Below are 25254 nucleotides of genomic sequence, written 5' to 3'. Positions count from 1 at the left end.
AAAGAACGATCTACCAATAAATCATGCTGGGTCAGCCGGATATCTCTGTATGAAAATCACCTTGACCTCCACCTCTTACTATACACAATTAATGTGATAGGGGTCATAGGTCTAAATATAAAAATATAATAAGATAGCATTTGGGAGAAAACAGGAGGAAGATTGCATAATCTTGGGCAAAGCAGAAGTTTCTTAAAGATGATTCAAAAAAAAAAAGCTAACCATAAGAGAAAATTGATAATTTGGAGTTAATTAAGGTTAAGAATTTCCAATTATCAAAACACTGAGGAAAGATATTTGTAATACACACATTGGACAAATCTGTATACGGAAAACATATTCTACACATCAGTAAAACAAAAGAATCCAACTTTAAAAAACAAGTTTGAATTAACTATTAATATTCATAACACCTTAGATTAATCACCAGGGAGTTATGTTGAGCCAAAAAAAAAAAAAAAAGGAAAGAAAAATGCCAGTTCCAAAGAACTATATACCATATGATTCCATGTATATAACTTTTGTGATAAGCCAAAATTTTAGAAATGCAGAGCAGATTTGTAGATGCTAAGAGTTAGGTATGGGGTGGAGGAATAAGACAGAGACAGGTATGCCTACAGAAATGGTTGCATTGAAACTTCAGGACACAGAATGTGATGGTGGGTAACTAAGTCCATGTAGCTACTAAAATTTATAGAATTTAGTATACTGATGAATGAGCAAAAGTAAAATTGGGGAAATCTGAGTAAGGTATTCATTGTCAATTTCCTAGTTGTGATATTATAGAAAATTTTGTAAAAATGTTAGTACTGTGGAAAATTTGAGCATATGTATATATTCCATATGATTTCTTATAACTGCATGTCAACTACAATGATGTTATTAATAATTTCATTAAAACATAAAAATTAAATATATAGATATATGGTTGATTAAATAGCCAATGTACATATGAAACCATGATAAACTCATTGATCATTAGGGAAATGGAAGTCAAATGTATTATGATGTTACAATACCCTCTAACTGGGTTGGCAAAAATGAAAAAGACTGATGATACCAGATGAGGTGAGGATGCGTGCAATAGAGACTCTTATACACTACTTGTGCAAGTTTGAGTGGTTCATTCTATTCTGCAAAGCTGTGTGGCTCCCAATGAAGCAGAACATTTGAAGAGCTATGATAAGCAATACCTCTCCAAGGTATGTACCAAAGAAATTCTTGCAAATATATACCGTTATGTACAAAGTATTTAAAGTAGCATTATTTGCAATTGTTCCAAGATGGAAATAACAGAAGTAGAGTTAATAAATTGTAATATGTGTATATTGCATAATAATACAAAACAATGAAAATTGCTTAATTGCTCTACAAATGTGGTTGAGTCTCACAGACATAATGTTGAATTAAATATGTTAGGAATAAAAGTCTTCATGCTATGTGATTCTATTGTTCAAAAACAATAAAATAAAATCCATCATGACACAAGTTGGGATTGTGAATACATTTGTAAAGATAATAAAAAAGCAGAGACACGGGACCTTTTCATATTTCAATGTGGACAGTGGATATGTGTTAATACTTTCTAACATTTATTTAAACTGCAAATTTGTGAATTGTGAACTATTCTGAATTTATGTTATAGTTCAAAAAAAGAGTATATTAAAAAAAGACCAACAGAAAACAAGAAAGGTCTGCCTTGGATGAGAACAGGGACAATCTCCCAAAAGGAGAGAATGAATGGATTTAGCTGTAAGAAGACGGGAGACTCGTGAGGCACTTAGATTCTTTCTATTTTCAAGGAAAGATTCAAGGTAAGAGTGAGAGGTAATGGGCTTGGAAGTTTGAAGAAGGGTATGAAATGCATGCCTTGGCGAGTCAGAGGGTGGAGAGTGGATTGCCATGGTTATGTAGTAAGTCTTTTGGGCAGTGATAAGGGCTTACTTAAGATATGCAGTCACAAAATTACTGTGAAATCCATCAGTATGGCTGCATGTTTTACTCTAGCCACACTTCTCTGTTCAAATAAATGGAGCACTATGAGAATTGAGTGCAAGTCAGCTGGAAGGAAGCTTGGCAGGGAGAATATGATGCCATAGGAAGTGCACATTCAATCACTTCTTTTTGGGCCATTTCCATGTGCCAAGTACTAGGTTGAATAACAATGTAAAGTAACATCCAAGCATGGACTGGGTAATAGGACCAGATAAAGCCCAGAGATAGCACAGAGGTACCTATCCTTTCTGATCTTTAATATATATTCAGTCATTTCACTTAAGCATTATTCCCAATTGCCAACTGCACAGTAGCCATAGTACCCAGGAATAGAATAGCTCATTAGATCCTACAAGATGAACTTTTTTTATTACCACTTTCTTCTGCCCATCTTCCTACTTCGCATCTGAACTTCCTATCTATTTATACCTCTCCTGGTGCTTCTTAACACTCTTATCATGTTTGCCATATCAATGTGTGCTATTTATGGCAAAGAATTAAAAAGCTTCTGTAAATTGTGACCTTTTACCTCTTTGGGTTTGTTTAATTTTTTTCTCTAGTAGACCAGGCTTGCTTCTTTATTTTGGAAACGAAAAAATGAAGAGCTCATTCAAAAGTCAAGTGAATGCAGAAATCTTCAATATGTCTGGAAGCCTTGTTGTTTTCTATTAAATTTTTGTAGCTAAAGCTTTACATTAGGCTAAGTAAAGATATATCAGTCAATGTGAAGTTCAGCCAGGCTTCCACACATACAGAAAGTCCCTTCTCAAGCTCTTGAGCCCACACATTGTGAGTGCCAATCATTCCACTGCACAAGAGTAGATGACACAACTCAGCATGAAGAAATGTTGAGGGTGCCCCCGATTGTCCTTTGAACAAAATTCAGTCCATAGAAGACTCAACCAACATATTCTTTTTCAGTGTGTTTGTTTTTCACTCACGAACTTTACAGAGACAGAATTTGCTTAGTCAACTACTTAAGAGTATTTATATTGGAGGTGGGAGCAAATGAAGGCAGAGAAAAGTGAGGAGAAGAAAGAAACAGGGCACAACAACCTAAATAAATTTAGATAATATAAGAGAAAGCAATAAGTTGGAAACTGCAAAAACAGGATATAAAGTTATTTGACTAAAATACTTCTAGGAACTGTACATATTTAAGGAAAAACATTGAAAGGCACTGTGATGTTCATATGAACATCTACAATTTCAGCAATACAAAAATTCAATGGAGGAGTTTTGGTCAACCTACAGATATTGTCATTTTCCCCTCCAAGGACATGGGGAGTTCATAGTGAAGAACCCTGGGCAAAAAGATGGAGAGGAAGTCTGTGTGGACATTGGCTCTCTGGAACCAGTGTCCAGATTCCACTCTTTATTGGAAGAATTGAAGAATAATGATTTTGACAGCTGCTGTCAAACAATGAAGAAGCAAGGTATGCTATCTTTAAGTAAATTTTAATTTGCTCTCAGTGATTTCTTAGACTTCTGTGATACACTTTATTTCATTTGTGTTTGCTGTATCTAAGTCTACCTGCTCAGTTAAGAGCAGTACAAAAGGAGGAAGGACACTAAATGCAGAAATAGATTCTTCCATCACAGGAAGAACTCTTCTTTACCCAGATGACAAACACATTGGTAGGGGCTGCTGAATACTCTGCTAAAAGCTTTTTGAAGGCGAGTCTGAGGCTGGAATCAATGGTAATGAAATAATGCAGCTTTGAAGAAATGGGAAGAGATGAGTACTGGGCCAGGGTAGAGAAATGAGAGCAGAAGGAGGTACATGTGTAAAGAAAAAAAGGTAAGATTGCTTAGCAGAATCAATGTATTTTTAAGTTTGTGATCAGCAGACCAAAGGGGCACACACCTGACACCATTAAGTTTCTTCGTGAAAAGTTTCCTGCCCAAGAGTGCTGGTGTAGTTCTGTTAGCAGCAAGGTGAATGTTTAAAATCTTTTCATTGGAAGCAGTTTAAAGGTAAATATTTAGAATTATTTCATTGGAGAATTAGAGATGTGCCTCAAGATAAATGAGAGAATTTCAAGTTCCATTATTATTAAGGGTGGAGTGATGGTGCTGTTAAGAGAGAGATTGAAATTATATAATTTTTTGTTAAACTGGAGAGAGAAGAAACAGAAAGGCCCTGGGTAATGGGCACTGATTCAATGGGAGATGCAAAAATGAAATGCTGATAAGGCAACTGTGAGGGTCATGAGTTTCCAGAGGAGGGGCATTATGGTTAGGTCCCATATACAGTCTTTAAAGTGGGTGGCTGGAGCGGCATGGGATGGAGACCATGGATTAAGCAGCATTGGTCCATGGTATTAGTGAGGCAGGAATGACTAATTACAAAGGCCACATGGAATTTGTTGGTGGCAAGGAGATGGAGAGATGACAATGAGAGGGGGAAAAAGACAGTCTATTGGGACAGAGTTAAGAGGAGGGGACTGTACAAGGTCCAGAGAACACAAATGGCTGCTCATGCCTCCTTGTGGCAAGTGAGGTCTCTATGTGAGGAGTGGTAGGGCAAGCCAAATTGTTAGGTGGAGCCTTGCCAAAAGAATAAGTCTTGGAAAGTATTAATCTGATACTAATGATTTCTATGTAGACAGGGAGAGGGGATATTTAACAACTCTCTCTGTTGTTGGTAGTGATCAGAAATCCTTCTCAGGAAGACATCTAAGCCTTCCAAACTGCAGGCTGATATAGCCGCATGGCAGAACTGGTTTCTTCTGGTTTTGTTTCTTCTTATTATTATTTTTCTTGCTTATATTAATTATTGTGCTTTGTGACATATTAACATGTTAACAGAAGGGTTTTGGTATACTCTAATTTAACACATAGGAAATACTCTTATTATGTTTAGCTGTTTAGCTTGTTTTGTTTTCAAGCATCTTGTCAACAGATTTATTAAGGATAACTACCACATTAGTTTGAGGATGATGTTAAAAATAATCTACTCTCAAACTCTGCTTCAAATTAAAGCAAGTGAATGATGAAGATGATGTTCCTAACAAATTTGCATGTATTCTGGAACAAAAAAGAAGCTTAAAAATTGGAAACTTCATTTTTAGGGGATATTTGCTGATAAAGCTTGCAAAAAGGATTTCTCAGTTTGAGAAATGGTATGGGATTATACAAGTCTGGTTTCTTTTTCTTTCAAAATAATCACTATCTGCTTAAGAGATGTTTAGAAATAATTTTGCATTTAATATTTTTAAGACAGTATGAAAAAAACTGTCTTTGGAATAATAAGATTAGCCAATAAAAATCTAGGGAAATGTGTCTACTTTGAGTTGTTTTGTATGGATAAGATTTATGTCTATATCTCTAACTCTTCACTTTCTTGTTGTAACATGGTCTCAAACATTCATACTTTAAAAGGGTTTTTGAGAAATATTGATGTAATAATATAAGGCACAGAAAGCTGTTAGCATATATTAAGATTTTAATAGATAGGTATTGTCATTATTATTGGTTTTACTTTTAATGACCTTGTTGTAGGGCAAGGTTTTTGTTATCTTAATAATTGGCAGGATAAGAAATCAGTTGCACAGGCTGCTGAATACTAGGCCTTTGGTATCTTGACATTCTAGTTCTGCTGGCATAGCACTTTACTTTCTTACCTGGTTAGATTTTCCTACACCTTTCCATTGTTACTAAATGTTGAATTTCTCTACATACATACCATTTATATAACTCTTTTGTCCTGTTAATATTAGGAGACTGACTTTCTTGAACTAAATTTTCATATGATGCTTGTGATCCACATCTTATTTCTACTAGACATGGCATACTTTCTGAACCCTTAGGCTGAATTCCACAAGTTATTTTAGATGTCAAATGCTAGAGGAGAGTTTAGTAAACCTGGGTATAACCATGTCTTCAAAAAGTAATTCAGAAAAAAACTTTATGGTGGACTCCTTTTATTGAGTGTCTTCCAAACCACACTCCACAGGAGTGTGCCATGCCTTTCTTACTTGGTGTTCCACATACAATGCCAACTCTGAGTCAATCAACTTAGAAAACAATGGAAGAAACCAAATGAAGCTTTTTTTTTCTTTTTTCCTTCTTTATTCTTTGCATCTACTGGTTTTCCCCCAGGCAGAACTGCTAAGTTTTAATGTGCAAACATTTATTGTGATTCTCACAATGTTCATAAGAAGACAAATACACTCAGCTAAGATAAATTCCAAATGTAATCACCCCTAGAACGTAACTTTTTTTTAAACACTAATAAGATGCTGCAATTCAAACCTGGCTCTACATTGGAATGACCTAAGAAGATTGAACAAAATATTGTATTGTCCAACTCATAGATACTCAGATGTAATTGGCCTGAAGCATGGCTTGGGCATTGAGATAGTTAATACTCTTATGGTGACTCTCATAGCATTTCAAAATTTTAGTTCAGGGGATGCCTGGGAAATGTTACAATGTGTTTCCTAAGGAAATCTATATGATTAAAAGATCAATCAAGTTTAGCGATGAATTTGTAATAATTACTCAGAATTTCAATCATTTTTCCATGGGATTTTATCATGCATTAAGAACAAGAAAATAAAATAAAGAAAAAAAAAACTTCTAAAAAGAGTGAAGATTATGAATGGCACAGGAGATAAGCAAATATATGCACAATAAGATTTCTTCCCAATTGTGTAGAAGATTCATTCTGCAGGTACTGAGAGAAAAACAGAAAAGAAAGTGCAGGTGTTCTCACTAGCACTGAGTCAAAGTAAACTTGCAGACAATGAAGGTCAACTTGGGTGTGAAATTGGGGACTCAGCTAAGAGCTTTGTTTCTAGTTTGTTACATTTTCTAAATACAAACAGTGAATAATCAGGATTAGATGCTGTTGGTTCTGAAAACCCCTTAATATCCAAATACGGGGTAATCCTCTTAGCTGTTATTGACACCAGTGGAAACCAAAAAGGGCCAATTAGTTATTATCCTAATTGCTAGAGGCTCAGAGGAATGTGCTAGGGAGGCAGAAGCGCGGATCGTGGGCCATTTTAGAAACAGAGCTCTAGCTCACGACATTAGCAAAATCTGTCATGTAAAAAGCTGCAGGACTTCTGAGCTACAGTTATGTTTGTAAGCAATAATGTCCCCACACAGTGAGATGTGGACTTAGCTCTTACTCTGGTTTTGGCCTGTAATTCTAAAGGCCACCATTTCCTAGTGGACACACACATATATGCCATGTCTGTGTTCTTGATATAGTTTTTCTAGGAGTTCAGAAATATTATAGTCTAATTCTGTTGATCATTAAAACACATCATGGCAAAGGAGGGAAATAGTAAAATAAAATACCAACATGAAATAGAATATTATAAGTAAGGAAACAGTTTGAATAATGAAAGATAATTAACATTTTATTTCACCATCTTCCATTATCTTAATTATTTTATCCTTACCCCGTTTGCACATAAACCTGAAATCGACTGGTCAGCTGAGTAGTGCTTCTCATCCTTGAGTGCACATTGGAATTACCAGGAGGAATTTTTTTAAAGAGCTTTCTGGGTTCAAACCCAGTTCTGGATTCGACTGTTCTACAGTAGGGCCTAAAAATCTCTACTCCTAACAAGTTCCAAGTTCTGGGGAGGTGCAGATGCTGCCAGATTAGGATTTTGAGAATCAATGGCTTAGACAATTGAAATATAAACTTCGAGACTTGGAACCCTAGGAAGGGAGGAAGATTGAGATATTAAGACTATTCTAATGTCTTGCCTCACTCTTATAGCGTGTTTCCATTGGTACTATCGTGTTTTTTTGCAGATGGAAAGAAAGCTCCAGAGAAGTGATGCAGAGACTCTGTGGAAGAATTAGATTTAAATGTTTATCTTCTTCAAAGTTTGTGTTTATTCTTTTTCTGCACACTGCCTGCCCAGCATTGAGCTGTCAGATTCTCATGTCTTCTCATTCTGCCTGGTTACTCAAGAGTGGCTTACCATGAAGATGTGATGATCAGAATCCAATGCTGAGATGAAGGCAGAGCTGCCTTTCTATGCTATCTTTATCAAGAGTGCCCTGGTTGGCACATGCAAAGCCTGTGAAACTGATGTGATTTCTTATAGCCAAGCAAACTGATGGCACTCCACTCTTGGTGAGACTCCTGAGAAAAGGGACTTTAGGAGCTAAGCACTGCACAAGTGTACTATTATATACTTTAGCACCACAGGGAATTCTCAGAAGAATCTGAAGCCTAAACAGCTCGGATGATAAGCACAAATACCAGTAATGTGAATTATAAAGCTAACAGATACCTTGTAAAATATAAGCTGAGGGCAAAAACATCCAATTTACTTTAAGGGGTTAAAACAAAAAAAAAAAAAGAAAAACAAAAACTGAATGCTTGCCTGAACTAGCCAACTTCAAAAGCAACAATCAAACATATGTTTCTAAAGAAATGAAAATATCAGGGGACTCTTATTTAAATGAATGCTGAAAGAAAATAAGAAACAGAATGCTGCTTACTTTACATTTATATGCATTTTTATATTAAGAAAAACTAAGAGAAAAATATTTCTTTGAGAGTAAGGAATTCAAATCCACAGATAGAAAAATCGAAAAGAATGGCTTTCAAAAGACTAATTGATATCTTATTACTATGTATGCTGTTAATCTGCAGGAGTGTTCAATGTCACTTAGAAAACATTAGGTGAATTCCTTACAGACTGTCAGGATGAATTTGGACAAAACAAATGAGGAGAGAGGACAAACTGTCCAGTTAGATGAAAGGCTGCCTTGTTTGATCATGTTTGCAAATCCTACTTAGGGCAAACCAGCAACGTGTCCTCTGGCTGGCTGCCTTCCCTCAATAAGCTCTCTACAATAGTGCATCCCTACCGATTGGGCAAGGGGTTTTCCATTTTATTAATGAAAAAGAGCTAGAGCAGTCACTTGTCCTGGTTGTCATTCACATTGATAGTGGGTACCTGGCTGCATGTCATCCAGAGATTCTGTAAGACGCAAGACACAGGTTCTTAACGAATTGGTAAAAAATGAGACAAAGATCCACTGTCATTGGGACCAGGGTGTGTGTGCAGTAGTGTGTATGTAAAGGACCTAGGTAATGAAAAGGGTATAAAACTTCTTTCCCAAGGTGACATGGAGAATCAATTATATAATGATGTTAGTAAGACAGATGAGTGTGATGGCTATCTAGAGAAAATAATTAACCAAATGAAACCTTTCAGGTAAGTGGCATTGCTGAAGGGCAGTCATATTTCTAACAGACATAGGGTATGTGCCTATCAACATATTAAATCACTTTTATATAAACAATAATTTTACTTTTTCCAAATCCTCTCAATTTTTCTTCCTTTTCCTGTTCATGACATTTTTAAATATTCTATTCACTAAGATTCATTCAAATTTCTAAACCTTTTGAGTCTGTTTTTCTTTTGTTATTTTAATCTTTAGAGGTAAAGATTAGGATTATACTGAAAGTCTGTCTAGCAATCAACACTCTTACATATAGGTATCACTTAGTCAACTCTAAATCTGTAGGGATCTACAATCTAAAGCTGGGCTTTAGAGGGAAATTGGTGGGGCATGTGCAGGTATCAGGTAGAACACAGCTGGTGCTAACAGAGGACTCTAAGAGTTTCCAAATAAAGTGACATCATCACATCTGCTGTGGAAATCAGACCGAGATTCATAGAAGAGCTGGAGCATTGGACGTGGATCAGATACAACCAGTGGAGACTGCATGTGTGGTAAGGAAGAAATTCTAGGGAGAGTCAACATGAGCAAAGGTGGGAAAGAAAGTGCTCACAGCAAACCCACCCATCCCAGGGATCACTGGGATCAGTGCAAACAGAATCACACAGGACAGCGAGAAGAGAAGCAGCTGGCAAACAAAGGACTGATGCATCCTTCTTCATTCTTGTAGCCTTGACTTGGGGTTCTTGACTGGGAAAATTGCACACCAGGAATGGCTATTTCCAGCATGTATTTAATTATACTTCACCTTCTACTCCAAGAGGATTTAAGGCAGCTTCCAGGTTGTATAAATTATTGTAGTACTAAGTAAATGAGAAAAAATGAGGCAAAACAAAAGAAAGATGAGGCAAGCAAGCAGACTAATAAAATAAATACCATTAAAACTGTATCAGTGTTAGTAAGCAAGTCATCATGTCCATTACGTTAGAAAATAAACCAGGTACAGAGAACAGCTCCTAACGTGGAGGCCAGACAGATGTTTCTCCTGTGAATCTGATAGGAGCAAATGCTGCATGGTATAATAAGCAGAGGTCTTAAAGTAAGCAAAGCAACTTTCTGGGGGCTATTTATTAGTGTCCTTCAAGCACAACAGGAAGGCATTATGCCAAGGCACACTTCATGGCCTCTGTTTTTCAGGGGGCCAGTGGGATGCAGTCATCCAGGCAAAACAGCATTCTCAGCTTCATCTAGGGAGAACATTTAGAGTATCCAAGGACAGCAGATATACTGCCCAATACCCAAATATTCCTCCAAACTGCTATTTCTCTTAGTTAAGGTTCTGAAAGGTATGAGTGGCAGAGACTTGGGAATTGTTAAATTTCTTGGCAAATACTTGGAAGGCAGGTTTCTTTGTCATTGTTTACAGAGGCCCATGTGTTTTAACCATCAGCCGAAATTGACATTGGACAGGTAGTCTCAAATGGAAGGAGCTAAGAAGAATTTAAAACAGTCTAGAAATATTTATATGCCCTTTTGTTTGGAGAATAGCTTCGGGAAGGACAAAATTCTTTTCAGAAAATTTTGAGGTCTGTGCTCACACAGAAACTAAAGTTCAATTTCACTATAGGCTGTTTTTCTATAGAATGGCATAGTCTTAACCCCCCACCCTCCACACTGGGGAATATCTTTGTAGGCTAAGCCTACACATTTCTGGTATATACTGGTTGTAGGTTTGAGGGTTGCTAATAGAAAAGATTACTTAAGTTTCAGAAATTTGATCTGCACTCTACTTTCTGGAAGAATCAGATGGTAGGGATAGTTATCTACTAAGGTAATGCTCGATCTTATATTAAGACCATATCCTGGCACATAAAGCTGTGAAAAATGTTAATCTCAAGATTGATTCAGGCATTTGTGTGAATAGGAAAGAGAAGGGCCAGGTGGCAATACTGGTAAAATGTTGCAAGGTCATATTCAAAACTTATTGTGCAAATAGAATCTACAAGAAAAAAGACTGCATGCAGGTTAGAATGCTCCAAAATGTTTCTGAGGTTTTAAGCACAGTTGACTAGAAGAAAAATGGCTCACCCATTCATGAGAGATTCTCTTTCCTACTTGAAACTCAGTTGAATATTAAATCATATGATTTGTATCTACAAGGAAAAACAATACTCTAAGCTACTGCCAAAGGGAGTAACAGTCTTATCCCATGGCTAACTTAACTTTAAAATTTTTTCTAAGAGAAGTGATATTTTGAAAGGTCTTCTCAATCCCAAGGGAAGTACACAGAGGAAACTGGAATGGTATGAAAGATTACGAGACTTAAATTGTGACTATGAACTTTGAACCACCAGTGGACCAGCTAAGGGCAACAGGAGTGCATGGGGCCATCCAGTAACTAGTTGAAAATGCTGCCATGGGAATCAAGACAGAGGAGAGCATCAGTAGTACAGATCTGCAGTCATGTATGTGATGACACTGAAGAGGAAAAGAAGGAAGCAATGAAAATTGTCCTGAGAACAGCCCCTGAGAACCTTGAGAAAGAGAGCTGCACATTTCATTATGCAGAGGAAATGTTACCAATGACATTTGCTGGAGAGGGTACATGTGGGATAGAGGCTAATTAATGCCATAGGACCATAAAAACAGGTTAAGATCCATGAAATTAAGAATGTAGAAGGAGGGGTTTGCACTGACAAAACAAGAGCCAGGGCTCTACCAAGCAGAAGGATAGAACAAGAAGAAGAATGAAGAAGCAGAAGACACTTGAAGTTGAAAGGAAACATTTGAAGATCAGATCAAATTATTTATTTTCTCATAGAGGAGGAGGGAGTTATTTTCTGAGCAAACATGCCAAGTTTTAATTTGGAACCTAAGAAAGTCAGAAAGTTTAAGATAGCTGAAGGAGCATAAATATGAAAGACGGTCTGGCTGAGTTTATAGAGAATCAATTTATAGAGGAACTGAAACTCTATGGAATGACCACGTCAGCCATATCAGTCAAATGTTATAGAGCAATCCTCATAAAGAACTAAATACAGTATCTATAGAACATCATGTGTTCTCTGCAGGTAAATCATCTTTGCACTGTTGATAATTTCGATATACTCCTAAAGCGATTTATATCTTATCAAGCTCAGTGTTTTATTATCTTTTTGTCAGGCAATGTTACAATTATCCTTGAGATAAAAAAAGAATACATGGGAAATTTTCAAATAACCTTTAATTAACTGGTAGCTATTTACAAGATCATATTATTTCCAATTAAACCATTTTCAAAGATAAGCAACAATTATGAGGCATGGCCCCTTGATGAGTGTGTGACAGGCAGAAACAAGGACTTCCTGCAAACCTAAAACCAACTGGACATGCCCCTTTCCTATCTAACATTCGTGACCACTATATCTTTGTCAATGACAAGTCTAGTCCTTCTTTATCCTTCCTACTTACTACATAATGCTTGAGACACTCAATCATACACTTTCTAAACAAAGCCAACACAGAATACCTTGTCACTTCCTTAAGCCATTCCCACAGTCACAAGGAACAAGGAAAAGTCCCATACTTCAAACTACCCTTTCCCAAGATGCTCCCTGGGTCAGCTAATGTGCATTTGCCCCCATTTCAGCAAGCTGGTGTGCCTAGCAGTTTTGCTCTAGCTGGTCTCTGGTCTTCTTTCGCCTTCCAGAACAAGTTTTGCAAGCATCTCAATGATTTTTTCTCAACTCTGCTTATTTGACTTGTGGAGATAGCTGCTCATTCATGAAGGAAATTCACATTTACTAAATTTTGTGAGTTCCCAGACCTGAGTCTCTTGGGTAGACAGTTGGAGTCAGAGCAGGCACAGAAGGTAATTAAGATGTGCCTTATAGGGCCTGTGAACAAAAACAGCATGGTTTTGTTGCCATCTGAAATTAGTCCATTTCATGTAAATCAAAGGACACCACTGGTTTAAAATGTTTTCATAGTTTTGTTTCCACTTGTAAGGAAAATTGATAACAAGTGATATAGTAGCTTTAGTATGTGATATCAAGGTCAGTTAGCTGATGGCTTTCCATCAATATTTAATAAAAGGAAAATCACAGTGAATGCACCAAAGTGCATGGGTCAGGCAGGGGGAAAAGGGTGGGATTGATGAGAAACAATAAGTTGCTTGTGGTATATTCTACATTATCAAAATGAAGAGAACTCAGTCAGAGAAAAGAGGGTAGAATAAGCAAGATTCTGGGCAGCAAATGGACTTTAAATATCTTCTTGATTTGGGTAGATGCAAGTATTTAGTGATGCACAGCCTGGGAGAACAAATTGTATCCAACATCGGATTTCTGTTTTAAGCAGAAAACTGAACAAAATATATGTATAATAATAGGATATATATATATATATACACACACCTTGTGGAAGTTAGACTTAATATCAATATGTAATTTAAAGTATATTATACATGGTCCCAATTTCAAATGTGTTATGTAAATACAGAAACTACAAAATACTGGAAGTCTCACATTAAATAAGCTGGAAAATTTCATGTTGTCCTAAGTGCTGCATGCTAGGCACAGAATTCTTCATTTAAAATTTGATTTCAAGATGAAAAATATTAAAGGCAACAGTCAGTTGTGGAGATGTTGACCTTCTGGTAGGTAGGTAATGAGTTCACATACAAATTAGCAGTGATTTTAGACTACAGACTCACTCAAAAAACAAGCCACTATGAGATATAATGTTTTTAAATTCTGCCTCAAATGCCATAGTATTGAGATGCAATGATTGGAAGGAGTGAGAATTTTATAGGTCACTGCTGTTGGCTCTGTCACCATTAGGATTATCATAATTATCATCATGCCTTCATTTTTTAATCTTCATATTAATACAGTCATGTTTTCCTGATATCATCTCTCTATAACAAGCATATTCAAGAACCACTATTAAAATCTTAATAGATTATGTTTACAGGCAACATTTTAAAAGTTTAGAATATAGAAGTTGAAAACATGTATCATAACCATTCTGTGTTCCTGTCTAGCATCTATCAGCATGTTTTAAGATTCAAATTCCTGATTATTTTCTACTTTTGTGATCTGTCTTCACCGTGCATTATGTTACTTTCATATTGTTATAAATTATTTGTATTTTATTTATTAGATTAACTCAGATAATAATATAAAAGTTCAGCCAACAAGAAAGACATGTAATGAACTGCTTTAATATTTCTTATATTTTTGTGTATTGCAAACTATTTTAAAACAATGCTTTGCTTTAAAATTTTGACCAATCATAGATAATGTGAGGTTAGTGATACCCTCAAAAACTCCTACCATTCTTCCCTGAATGTGGGGAAAGGAAACTCTAATCATTTAACTTTATAATGGGTCAGGGACTTCATAGGACGTCACTTAATTCTCATATCATTGTTGGATATAGAAAGAGCCAATAATATATTAGGATATACACTTAAGGAGAGGAAAAGCTAGCTGCAGAAAATTTGAGGAACTCTCCTTGCTAAATAAGAGTGGGACCAGGAATCATCTTGACTCAAAGTCATTTCCAGTTTTTATACATACTTTTTCCCATTCAGAACTGCATGTGTGTGAATGACTAAAACCACTGCCTACTGGTGGATTTTTAGATAAGAGTAACACATTATCAAAATTATTTTTCATTTTGTCTTTGCACCAGGACTTTATAGCACACAAACTTCGTCTCTTAACTTATTGACATTTCTTCATTTATTGTTTAATAGTAATTAGAGCCTTTGGACTTCCACGTTGAATTTGTGAAGGGTTGACAAAATTAAGCACTATATTTAAAAAGCACAACTGGAAACATAGCAAATCAACACACAGTTGGGAGAAGAGAAAGAATAAGTCCAGTGAACAGTGACAGCAAGCTTGCCCACATCCCCTGGGCTGTGACAAAGATGTAAAATGTATTTTTGCTATAAGTCCTTTGAGTTGATGTGGTTCTCACCTTTTCTCTCCATTTCTAATGATACATAATTCTAAAGCTCACCAAGAGGACACTAAACAGGAGAGATATTTTATTTTTATCCTTGGTGAGCCCCTTTTGTTGGTTCATATAAGTAATTCCTAGAAAACCAATATATGATAAGAATGTGAAAAATAGACATATACTTAGAGGCTTTTCCTACATCAGTGACCCAATCAATTACGCCATACAAATGAAACATAGCCTCTGTCTCAATCCCTGCCACCTCTGACTCTGACATTTCATCTGCCTTTCCTAAATACAAAGGACAAAAAATGCAAAATTTAAAGAAAGACACTCAAAACACTTCTAAAGAATGTCAGGGATAGTCTTTAATTTGGGATACTTTTGCAAATGGACTGATTAGGGCAAAGGAGTGCACACTACAGCCCATAGACCAAATACAGTCTGCTGCCTACTGTGTCAATAAAGCTTTAAGGCAGTAACACTATGCTCACTTGTTTGCATACTTGTTTCCTACCACATTGACAAAGTTAAATAGTTGTAACACAGACTATGTGGCCTGCAAGCCAAAAATGTTTATTTGCCAGAACTTTGCTAATAAAGCTCACTGGATTATAAGATAAAGCTAAGAATTTGCACCATCCTATCCCCTGGTAGTGGTGGCTAAATAAGAATGAGGTTGATATATCAGAAGTCTATTTGTTTAAGCTCCCTTGAGGATAAGTTACTTGAATACATCAAAAAAAATGTGGTCCCACAGGAAAAGTCTTTAAAAAAAACTTTCCACTTTTATAATTTAGTGAACAATATAAATGCAGCAGCAGGAGCATAATAGCTCAGCAAGCACAGGCCTGTGTGTCAAATACTTGTACAAATATCATGTACAAAGTCCAGCTCTGCAGACAACTAGTGATACCTGTCACATGCTGCGTTGTGTGACAGTTCTTTGTAAGCCTGTCCTCTGTTGGAGTTTCCATGCTTTGAGGGCAGTGAATACATTCTATACCACCTTGTCCTAGTTCTTTTAGCACTGTAGGAGGTCTGCAAATATTAGCTGAATGAATGAATAAGCAAAGTAAATTCTCTTTTATTCAAACTTATTGAAAAAAAGTTCAATTAATCAGTACATTTAAAGAAATGCAATTTTATAATCAAAGTAAGTGCACAGTATTTGAGGAAAAGAAAACTGACTTTCATGTGTGGTTTGTGGGAACACATAACTGTGTCACCTCTTTTACAGTAAATACAATTATTGACTAATTGTTGCTAATTGGAGGTACTGATGGATCTAATTTTTAATTAAGAGTTGGAAATCATTTGTAATTAGCTCGTAGTGTCCATGAGAACAAATGTTTAGAGCTTGAAAATGGCTTTGCTCTTTGAAGTAGCTTAAATCCTGCCCTCCACCACCACACCCAGCATGCATATTAATTAATGGTGCGTTCTGTCTTAATCATCGCAGGTACCCTTATGAGCAACTCCATGGTTAGAAACCTAATATGTAAGAACTTTATATTGAGCACAGACATCCTGATTTATGCATACTTTTTCTGTGAAATGTAATTGTCAAATTGTACTTATAACATTAGCTATTTCAACCTACTTTAGCTGGTGTGAAAAGGATGTTGTAGAGTGAACATTTGCTCCACAGGTTCTATAGTTTTTCCAGTGTATTTTTTAGACCTGATTTTCATTTTCTACTTCTTTTTTTAAGCCCAGTTTTAACATGCTGAACTCTAAGCTTTTTTGGAAGAGGAGGGTAGATTTTGATGCTAGTTCAATTCTCTAGGAATAATCTTTTGCTTGACTTCATGCTGATGCTCTTCAAGGAAACTAGCTCAATGCAACTGAGATAAACATTAGATGATAAACTATCTATAGTGTTCATAGGTGCTTCACAAAATTCCTAAAATTTGCTTAAATCGGAGAATCTTTTAAGGAGTTATAACTGTTAGGGAAAAGAAACTTACACAAAAGACCAGATTCCTGATTGTGAATGAAAGTGAAGAGGGTTGCTCCAGCTCTCAGTCCTCAGAGCTGGGTATGAACTGGGAAGGTGGAGCAGAGCAGTAGCAAGGGGCAGGGAGGCTAGTGGGATGCAGAGAAGACTCCTGTCCCAAACCTCAGCCACTTTCTTCTGGATGTCACCACTCTTTCCCTAGTTCTTTCTTCTCAGATTATTATTTTTCAAAAAATATATTCACTGTTGAAGCTTGAAGCCATGCATAACTTACTAATGGCAAAAGTCACACAAAACCCAGATAAGTAAAAATATCCCACTTACATAGTGGCTTCTTATGTTCATATTGTGAGACTTCCTTAACTTCTGTCATGTTACCTCATGTCCATTTGGGCCACCTGCTCCCATGATCAGAACTTTGCTAAGAAATAGTTCATTATCCAAAGTCTTCAATCCATGTATTCTACTTCTGATTACTCCAGATATCTCACTGAGAACTCTCATCTCTGTATTTTTTGCATCCTTTCTGTCTCCCATCTTCCATCGCCTTCTTTTCTCTTCACATTTGTCTTTGAAATCACACTTTGCTGCTCAATTATTTTCTTGTCAATAACATCAATGCACATTGCCCTTGTTTACACTCCACTTAGTAAATCCTTAACCCGGATTAATCCATGTCTGCCTTCTTAGTGCACTGACCACTACACTAAGAAAAGCAAACACCCTACAGATTATCACAAAAACTCATAGTCTATAGCTTCTGATGAATCCCCTCCTCCCAGAACTGACCCTCAAATTTCCTGTGTGCTGCTTGTTGGCCTTCCCACTCCAGGTTTTCACATGGCTGTTCTCTCTAAGTCCTTACTGTGCCCTCTTCCACACTGTCAGAAGAACATATCATTTGATACTTCATATCACAATAAATAGTGACTTCCTATTTCTCCATGTACAGATTTACATGCATTTACATGATCCCTTTCTTTTGCCCCTTCCATATTGCTAGAAGATACACCTTGAGGACCTTGTTCTATCAGTCATCTATCTCCTTTATGAATTGTATCTTTAAGGTGTAAAAGTATCTCTTGGCTTCTTCGAGTTATAGAAAAATACTTCTCATCTTAAAAATGCCACAATCCAATCCATTCTATTTGTTGTCTGTTGTCTTCTCTAGTCCTCACAGCCAGATCTATTGTTTCCTGTGTTTTCTAGGCCCACTCCTTACATGATATTCACAGTTGTGAACTGCACCATCAAATTCACTCATGATTTCTGGGTAACAAAATCCAATGACTTATTTTCAGGACTCATTTCACTGTACAGTACTGTCTTTTGAAATACTCTGTTACTTCTGACTTTTTTGAAATCTCATTCTCTTGTTTGCCTTCAATGTCTAGAGTTGTCTTTTCCCATCTTCATTTTAGGCTCCAATTTCTGTCCATTCTTTATTTTCAACGTTCTGTCTACTTGTGACTCTGAGCATGTTTCTCTGGGTGACAAGGCTTAATTCTACAATAGTAACTCCAAAACCTACCTCTGGGTAAGTGATGTCACCCAAGCTCAGACACACATCCAAGTAGCTATGAACAGCTCCACTTGCATGCACCACAGACACCTCAAATCAGCAAGCTCAATATTGAAGTCAGTCTTTCCCTGAAAACTGACTCCTCTCTATGGTTAAGAGCCCGGCAAATGGCACCTCAGACCATTGAGTTGTAGAAGTTCAAGAAATATGCTTAGTTCTTCTTTATCTTTCTATCCTGATATTCAATTTATTATCAAGTCTTGAACATCCACCTTTTTAATTGTCACAAATTTACCAACTTTCTATTGTCATTCCACAAGTTGAGTACGCCTTAATTTCTTCCTAGAATTCTTGAATTCAGTTCCTCCTTTTCTGTTTTTGCTTCTCTCTGCTGTATTCTCCAGTCTATAGCCAAAGAAACCAATTGTTCTTCAACCTAAAACCTTTTATTGCTATCAGGATATATATAGATCAAGTTGTCATATCTGATGATACTGCTCTAGCTAATCTATATCCCAGGCTCCTTTTCTCTACTTCTCTCTATATATGTATCTTTGCCCTATTTAACAAACTATAGTGGCCCGAATTTACAATACGCTTGTCACATGAGCCTTTGAACCCAATGTCTCCTTGGTCTGAAACTCTTGCCTCTAACATGTTTTTACTTAGCTAATTCCCATGTGTCCTTATTTCTACATTTAGAGAATTCTTCCACTGGGACCCTTTCTCTGCGTTCTCCTATTTATGTTATATTAGTTGTTCTTTCTTTGTGCAGCCACAATATCATGTACTAATAGTGATTAGTACAGTTGTGACTAATAGCATTTGAGTAATTATTTTATGTCAGTATCTTTTCTAAGTAGGTTATATTCCTTAACTCATCAAATGCTTAAAACAATCCTAAGAGGTTATTATTTCTCCTAGATAAGTGATGAAAACTACAGAGAGGCTAAATAATTTTCCTAAGTTTCCACAACTGGTGGTTTAGCTTCTAAACCTGGGCATGTTGTTTATGAGTTGACAATGTCATGATATTTGCTCCTACTGAAATGCTTACAACATTGTCGCAAAACCTGCCTCCATCTAATTTCCTACATTCTTAAGAGGAAGTTGCATCTCTAGCACTTAGCACAATGGCTAACTTTTAGTATGACCCAATAAGTATTATTTAAATAAAGAGAAAAAGAAGATGACACATAACTGAAAGAAGAAAGAGTCCTTATTCCAAATCAAATTTATACTGATGTAGCTTTGGTATATGTCAGAGTGATATTTTGCCCCAAATATCAAATGACCTGCTTTCATTCAACTCCTCATATTGTTTCCTATTTCTAAGAGTTTATCTATGCTGTACTATTTTCCCAATATGCCTTTGCACTTTTGTCCACTTGGCAGGCAAACTCCTGTTCATCCTTCCAAATCCAGCTCAGAATTCTCTTTATTCCTGAGGATCTTAAATCTTCTTTTAAATTCTCATTCCTCCATGCTTTGTACATTGGGCATCACAAAACCCAGCAATATAAATTCAGCCATTATATATATTCAGCCAAGGGTCTATTTTCTATTCATATTTATATCCCCAGTACTTAAGTACAGTGTCTAGAACCCAGAAATTATCTTATAAATGTTTTAAATACTGATTGAATGAAGTTAGGTTGGCTTATAGCTCTATTGATTGTCAAGCAAATATCTTGAACTCCAATAATTTGGAATAATTTGGTTGGCTTCTACATTGCTAAAGAATTGATTATTTGTTGGCATGTTGAGATATTTAGGAAGGAGCTATTATAATAACATGGACAGTTTCACTTTCCTGATATAGTCAATGGTGGGGTAATTGATATGCAAGTATTCAAGTCACTGAAATTGTCTCACCAGTCAGTCATCAAACTTTTTTAAAAGGCATATCTATTTCTACTTAGAGGTAGATCAAATATACCAGTGTAAATGCATATTTCTAACCATCAATTAGCCCTTATAAGAGAGAAGTAACTGTAACATTCTCCCACATGTTATTTTTCACACAAACACTATGTTGGTCCCTTCCTTTGTATTTCACTACTGGGAACTTAGCTAAAACTTTTAATTATAAACATATCATATCCGGACTTTCTAATTATTCTATGTGATTCTTATTTCTTCTTCTTTAAGCATACACAAAATTGCTAGACTAAATTACTTAAATTATTACTTTTATCAAGTTATTTACCTACTCAAGAACTTTCAATGGCTACTGTCTATGGAATCAGATGGGAACTCCTGAACTTAGATTTTCATCCAGGGTTTCTGCTCAACTGATTTGTGTGGAACCTGGCCCATGGTTGATATATCTAGCCAGTACTTTTGATATCCTGATGCTGTTTTCAATTGTGTTCTTGAAATGAAGTCAGGACACCTATTGAAGAAAAGTTCCAGACTGCATCTTTTATTGTTATTAATATTGGCAAATTATGAAGAGTAGATGCCTTTTGTTGAACAAACATGCCAAATGTTAAACAATATAGAAACTGTACACATCAAAAAAAGTCACTCCTTAGATGTCCCATATCTTAAATGAAAAAGGCATGTTAAGATGTGACAGGTAATGCCTTTTGGGGAAAGATATGTGATATTTTAATTAATAGCAATTTATGGAGATTTTGAAGAGAACCAAAGTGACTTCACAGTTGAAAGCTAACTCATTTTTCTTTAATGGGGACACTCTTACTTAAAGTTCCAAGATGAGTAGTCAGTCATAAGCATAACTGAACAAGTCCACAGGACATGAGAAAAATACCATCCTTCAGATGCTAGGTCAAGCCAACGGAGTGACCAGGAGCAGGATGTTCTACACCTGAAAGTCACTGTCTACTTGCCAGACTCAACTGCCCTGTGGGCTCTTTCAGGCTATTTCTGGACTGTCTTTCTTGCTCTGTCTTTCCAATACAATTCTTGGTTTTGATCTTATGTTCTTGCCACCTAATGTCGATAGATCAAAGAGTTCAAAGCTCTTCAGACTTCCAGTATTTCAATTAGTTCTTAAAAATAAACAAAAATGAACAATCATGTCTATTTTTTTTCTTTGTAAGAAGCTAAAGTTCAAAATTAAAATGAAATGACAGGATCTTTACAGTTCAAAGTAAAACCTATCCTCTTCATGTACAAATATCCTGCTATAAATTACAACACTACATTTTATAAAACAACTAAAATTTTGCTAATTAAACTCCTTAAGACCCTAATGTATTCTCTGATACTTTTTTATACAAATGAATATTTATAGCTTCATTTTTTGGTATCCAAAACATTATTTCTGGAGCAAATTTGAAGTTTTGATTCATTCAACAAATAATTATATTGAGTACCTACTATATGTCAGATCCTGTGCTTAGCAAGCAAAATGAGATGATTTTCTGATTTCAGAAGAATTCTAGTCTCTAAAGCAGTGCTTCTCAATCTATTTTTATTAATCTGTGCCCTTTTTTGTGCTAAATATAAAATCCTCCCACTTTTCAGAAATTCTGATGACTTCGTCTGACACTGAGATTCACTGATACACAGAACATAGACTCTGTCCTCTGTGTATCCTTGATGGACAAAGTGTCTTTCGGCCCTTTTTAGTTTAAAAGCAGCATATTTATTTTCAAGACAAAAAACTGGATTTTAATATTAAATATTCTTTTCAGGACTACCATACCCCTGCCAAACTGAAATTCAAATTTCCTGTACCCACCCCCATTGAGAATCACTGCTTTAAAGAGTTTTGCAGAAAACCAGGCCACCTCCATCTCTCCCCTCCAATCAAATCTTAAAGGAATTAGAATTTTCCTACCTGACACAACAGCTGGTGGAGTATCATAATCCTGTCTTGGGATTGAATCTTTGAATGAAAAGAGCATGAGAAAGAATGCAATGAAGTACAAAGGAAAATAAAATAGAATATTAACTTTAAAAGTTGGAAGGGCCCACTGTGTGTCTTATGGCCACGTAACCCCCCTGCCTTCAAATAGTCAAGACATGATGGTCCTAGTTGAGCACTGACACCACGGTCCCCATGGTCCCAATTTCCTCCACACTTTGCATATTGTTGGACCAACATGACCTGCTGGGACAGTTCAGTTTGCCCCAGAACACTGTTATCTTTCTCAGTCTGTTTGGTCTCTCCCTTGGGGAATCAGTGGGAATTTTTCCTTTCCTGACCCGTTAAAAAGAGTTTTACAAAGCAGCCCATTTACAGGGGGTGCAAAGTATGGTGTGATGTGAAGTCCTGGAGAACAAAGGAAAAGACTAAAATTTAAGGAGATAAATGAAAAATCTGCATATTCCCATACTCTATGGAGGAAATGCATTTCGAAGGCCAGGTTTTGTTATTAGTCACTCTGCTCCAACCCTGACCCCTGACTGTGAGGCAGAGCACAGGGTACTCTTTGCTGCAGGTCTGCTGGGAGCCTTCTATGCAAACAGGAAGACCAGGACCTGTGGAATGGATGACTGCTTTTTTCAAAGGGTCCTAATGTTAGACATGGCAAATTCTGGAAAAAAAAATTCATTAAATTACATAGCAGTCATTGCAAAATTTGGGGTTGGGGGAAACAAAAATACTTGCCTTTTTTTTCTTTTTTTGAAGATGAAAAGAGGCTTTGGCTCAATACAATCCCTTTAGTCAGGCCTTAGCTCCCCTTTAAAGGAGGGGTCTAATTTTCATTCTAATTCTGCCCAAACTCGCCTTTGGGGGATAAACTATAAAAGGGACCCAGTATTGTTCACACTCAAATCAACTGCCAAAACATGGTTAAATAAATGGTCTATTTCATTCACATGAACTGTATTCCATTTTAGAAGCTAAATCCCAAACTTTATTTTTTCACTCACTTAATAACTTTTGGACTATCCCAAACTTCTCACTTCCATCTCCGTGCCACCAAAGGATAAAGTTAATCGCTGGCATGAGTACATGAGAAGACAGACTAGACCTTGAACATTGCACAGCACTTTCACAAACAAAGCAAACAAACACTGATGGGAAGGTTCAAATGCAAATACACCATAGTTATGAGTTATTTTATTTCTTGAAATAGGCAAGTTAAAATAGTGAATTGATTTTCATCCCCAAATCCAGAAGAAGTAGGATTATTTTTAAAGCATTTCTGAGTGATTTGTTAATAGTGGCAGTAATACTTAGTTACCTTTTTAAGGCAATCACACATTACCACTCCAAAACAAAAAAAAAATTTTCATTATGTCATTGGTAATTTTCCAAAAACTGTATTTGAATAGTTGTAGAATATAGAAAAGTATAATGATTAAAATTGCAATTACCCCAATCCCATACACACAATTGTTTTGTATTTCTCTAAAGCATAATTTTAAAAATCTTTTTCGCAATTGATATTGAGCTCCGCATGTACAAATTTACATTCAACTTTTTTGGTGTAACATTATAAAGAATTCTCTAATTATTTTAAAGTCTTACACTTTTTGAGTTTATGGATGGATTGTGGCTTATTTAATTGTTATTCTTTATTAGCCATTATGAAGAACACTGTGTCAAACATTTTTGAGGCATAAAGTCTTTTCTGTTATTTTAGACTATTTCCATAGACTCACTTCTCAAAACTGTAACTGGTCAGTCAAGATAAATGCTTTGAGTGTCTGACTTCCCACTTTACCATCCTACTTGTACTTGTACAAATTTAAATTACTACTATCACACAGTCAGTCAGTGTTTGGAATTGCTTATTTCTCTACACCTCATCAGCAATGTGTAAGATTTTGATGACTAATTTGATGAGGGGTGTGTATGTGTGTGCATGTATGCATGTGTGTGTGCGTCTCAAATGCACAGGTGTAGGTGATTATATTTCTATTTCTTTGATCCCCATTTTCTCACATATTATTCAGCACTACCTTTTATCAACTATTTGTTCAGGTTCTTTGGCATTTTATGTAGTTGCACTTTTGAATTGTGTTGGCTAGCTGAATTCAACAATCATTTTTTAAGGAGTAAAAGTCTAATATTTGTAAATAAACCCTTTTATCAAACTAGTCTTTCATTTAATGCCTGCTATAGTCTATAACTACCTTCAAAAGTCTTTTATTTTGTAATAAGACTAAACAAAAAATTTAAATCTATTACATTTTTATCTATATTTTTCTCAGATTTATTTTTGATATTTTTTGATATGTTTCCTAAGAATCCATTTAAAGAAATATACTCATTATCATTTATGATACTATTTACTAAATTACAAGTCCATTTAATATCATGTGTTCCTTTTTGTAATTCTCCATCTTATTATTTATATTCATGCCAAATAATGAATAAAAGGACAATCTCTTATTAAAGTGAATAATTCAGATTTTCACCTGGTACCATCTGAGTTTTAGAGCATTACGCAGTGAAATGCTTGACAAATGCAAGAGACCTGTGATGATTCAGTGGGGTAAAACTGCAAGACTGTTTTTGTGAGTGGCTATGGTTACACCATGGGAACCCAGTGATGTCACAAATCACCAGTGGCTGGGAGAACAGGAGCTGAACTGCTGATAAGGAGACTGCAGAACAAAATCTTTTTATTTCTTTTAACAGAGTCTGGTGACATTGTAAGCCACTGGTGACCAGCAACTGAACAAATGAAAAGGAGATAAGAAACTTGTAAAACAAGATTGTCATGCAATTCAG

At 36.0% G+C, this 25254-nt stretch overlaps 1 protein-coding gene across 20 annotated transcripts in view; it reads right to left on the bottom strand.

Annotated features, from left to right (window-relative positions):
* Rbms3 (RNA binding motif single stranded interacting protein 3) overlaps positions 1-25254 on the bottom strand; it is a 1393896-nt gene that overhangs the window by 34585 nt on the left and 1334057 nt on the right. For 17 of the 20 annotated variants that reach the window (XM_074074015.1, XM_074074014.1, XM_074074010.1 and 14 more), the window contains one exon: positions 22405-22452. The exons of the other annotated variants lie outside the window; for them this stretch is intronic. In XM_074074015.1, coding sequence (XP_073930116.1) covers positions 22405-22452 — 48 coding nt within the window. The remainder of the gene's footprint in view (positions 1-22404; positions 22453-25254) is intronic. 20 annotated transcript variants of the gene reach the window in all.

The sequence above is a fragment of the Castor canadensis genome, chromosome 5 (genome assembly GCF_047511655.1).
Source record: "Castor canadensis chromosome 5, mCasCan1.hap1v2, whole genome shotgun sequence".
Classification (NCBI taxonomy): domain Eukaryota; kingdom Metazoa; phylum Chordata; class Mammalia; order Rodentia; family Castoridae; genus Castor; species Castor canadensis.
This window is presented reverse-complemented; position numbering and strand designations above follow the sequence as displayed.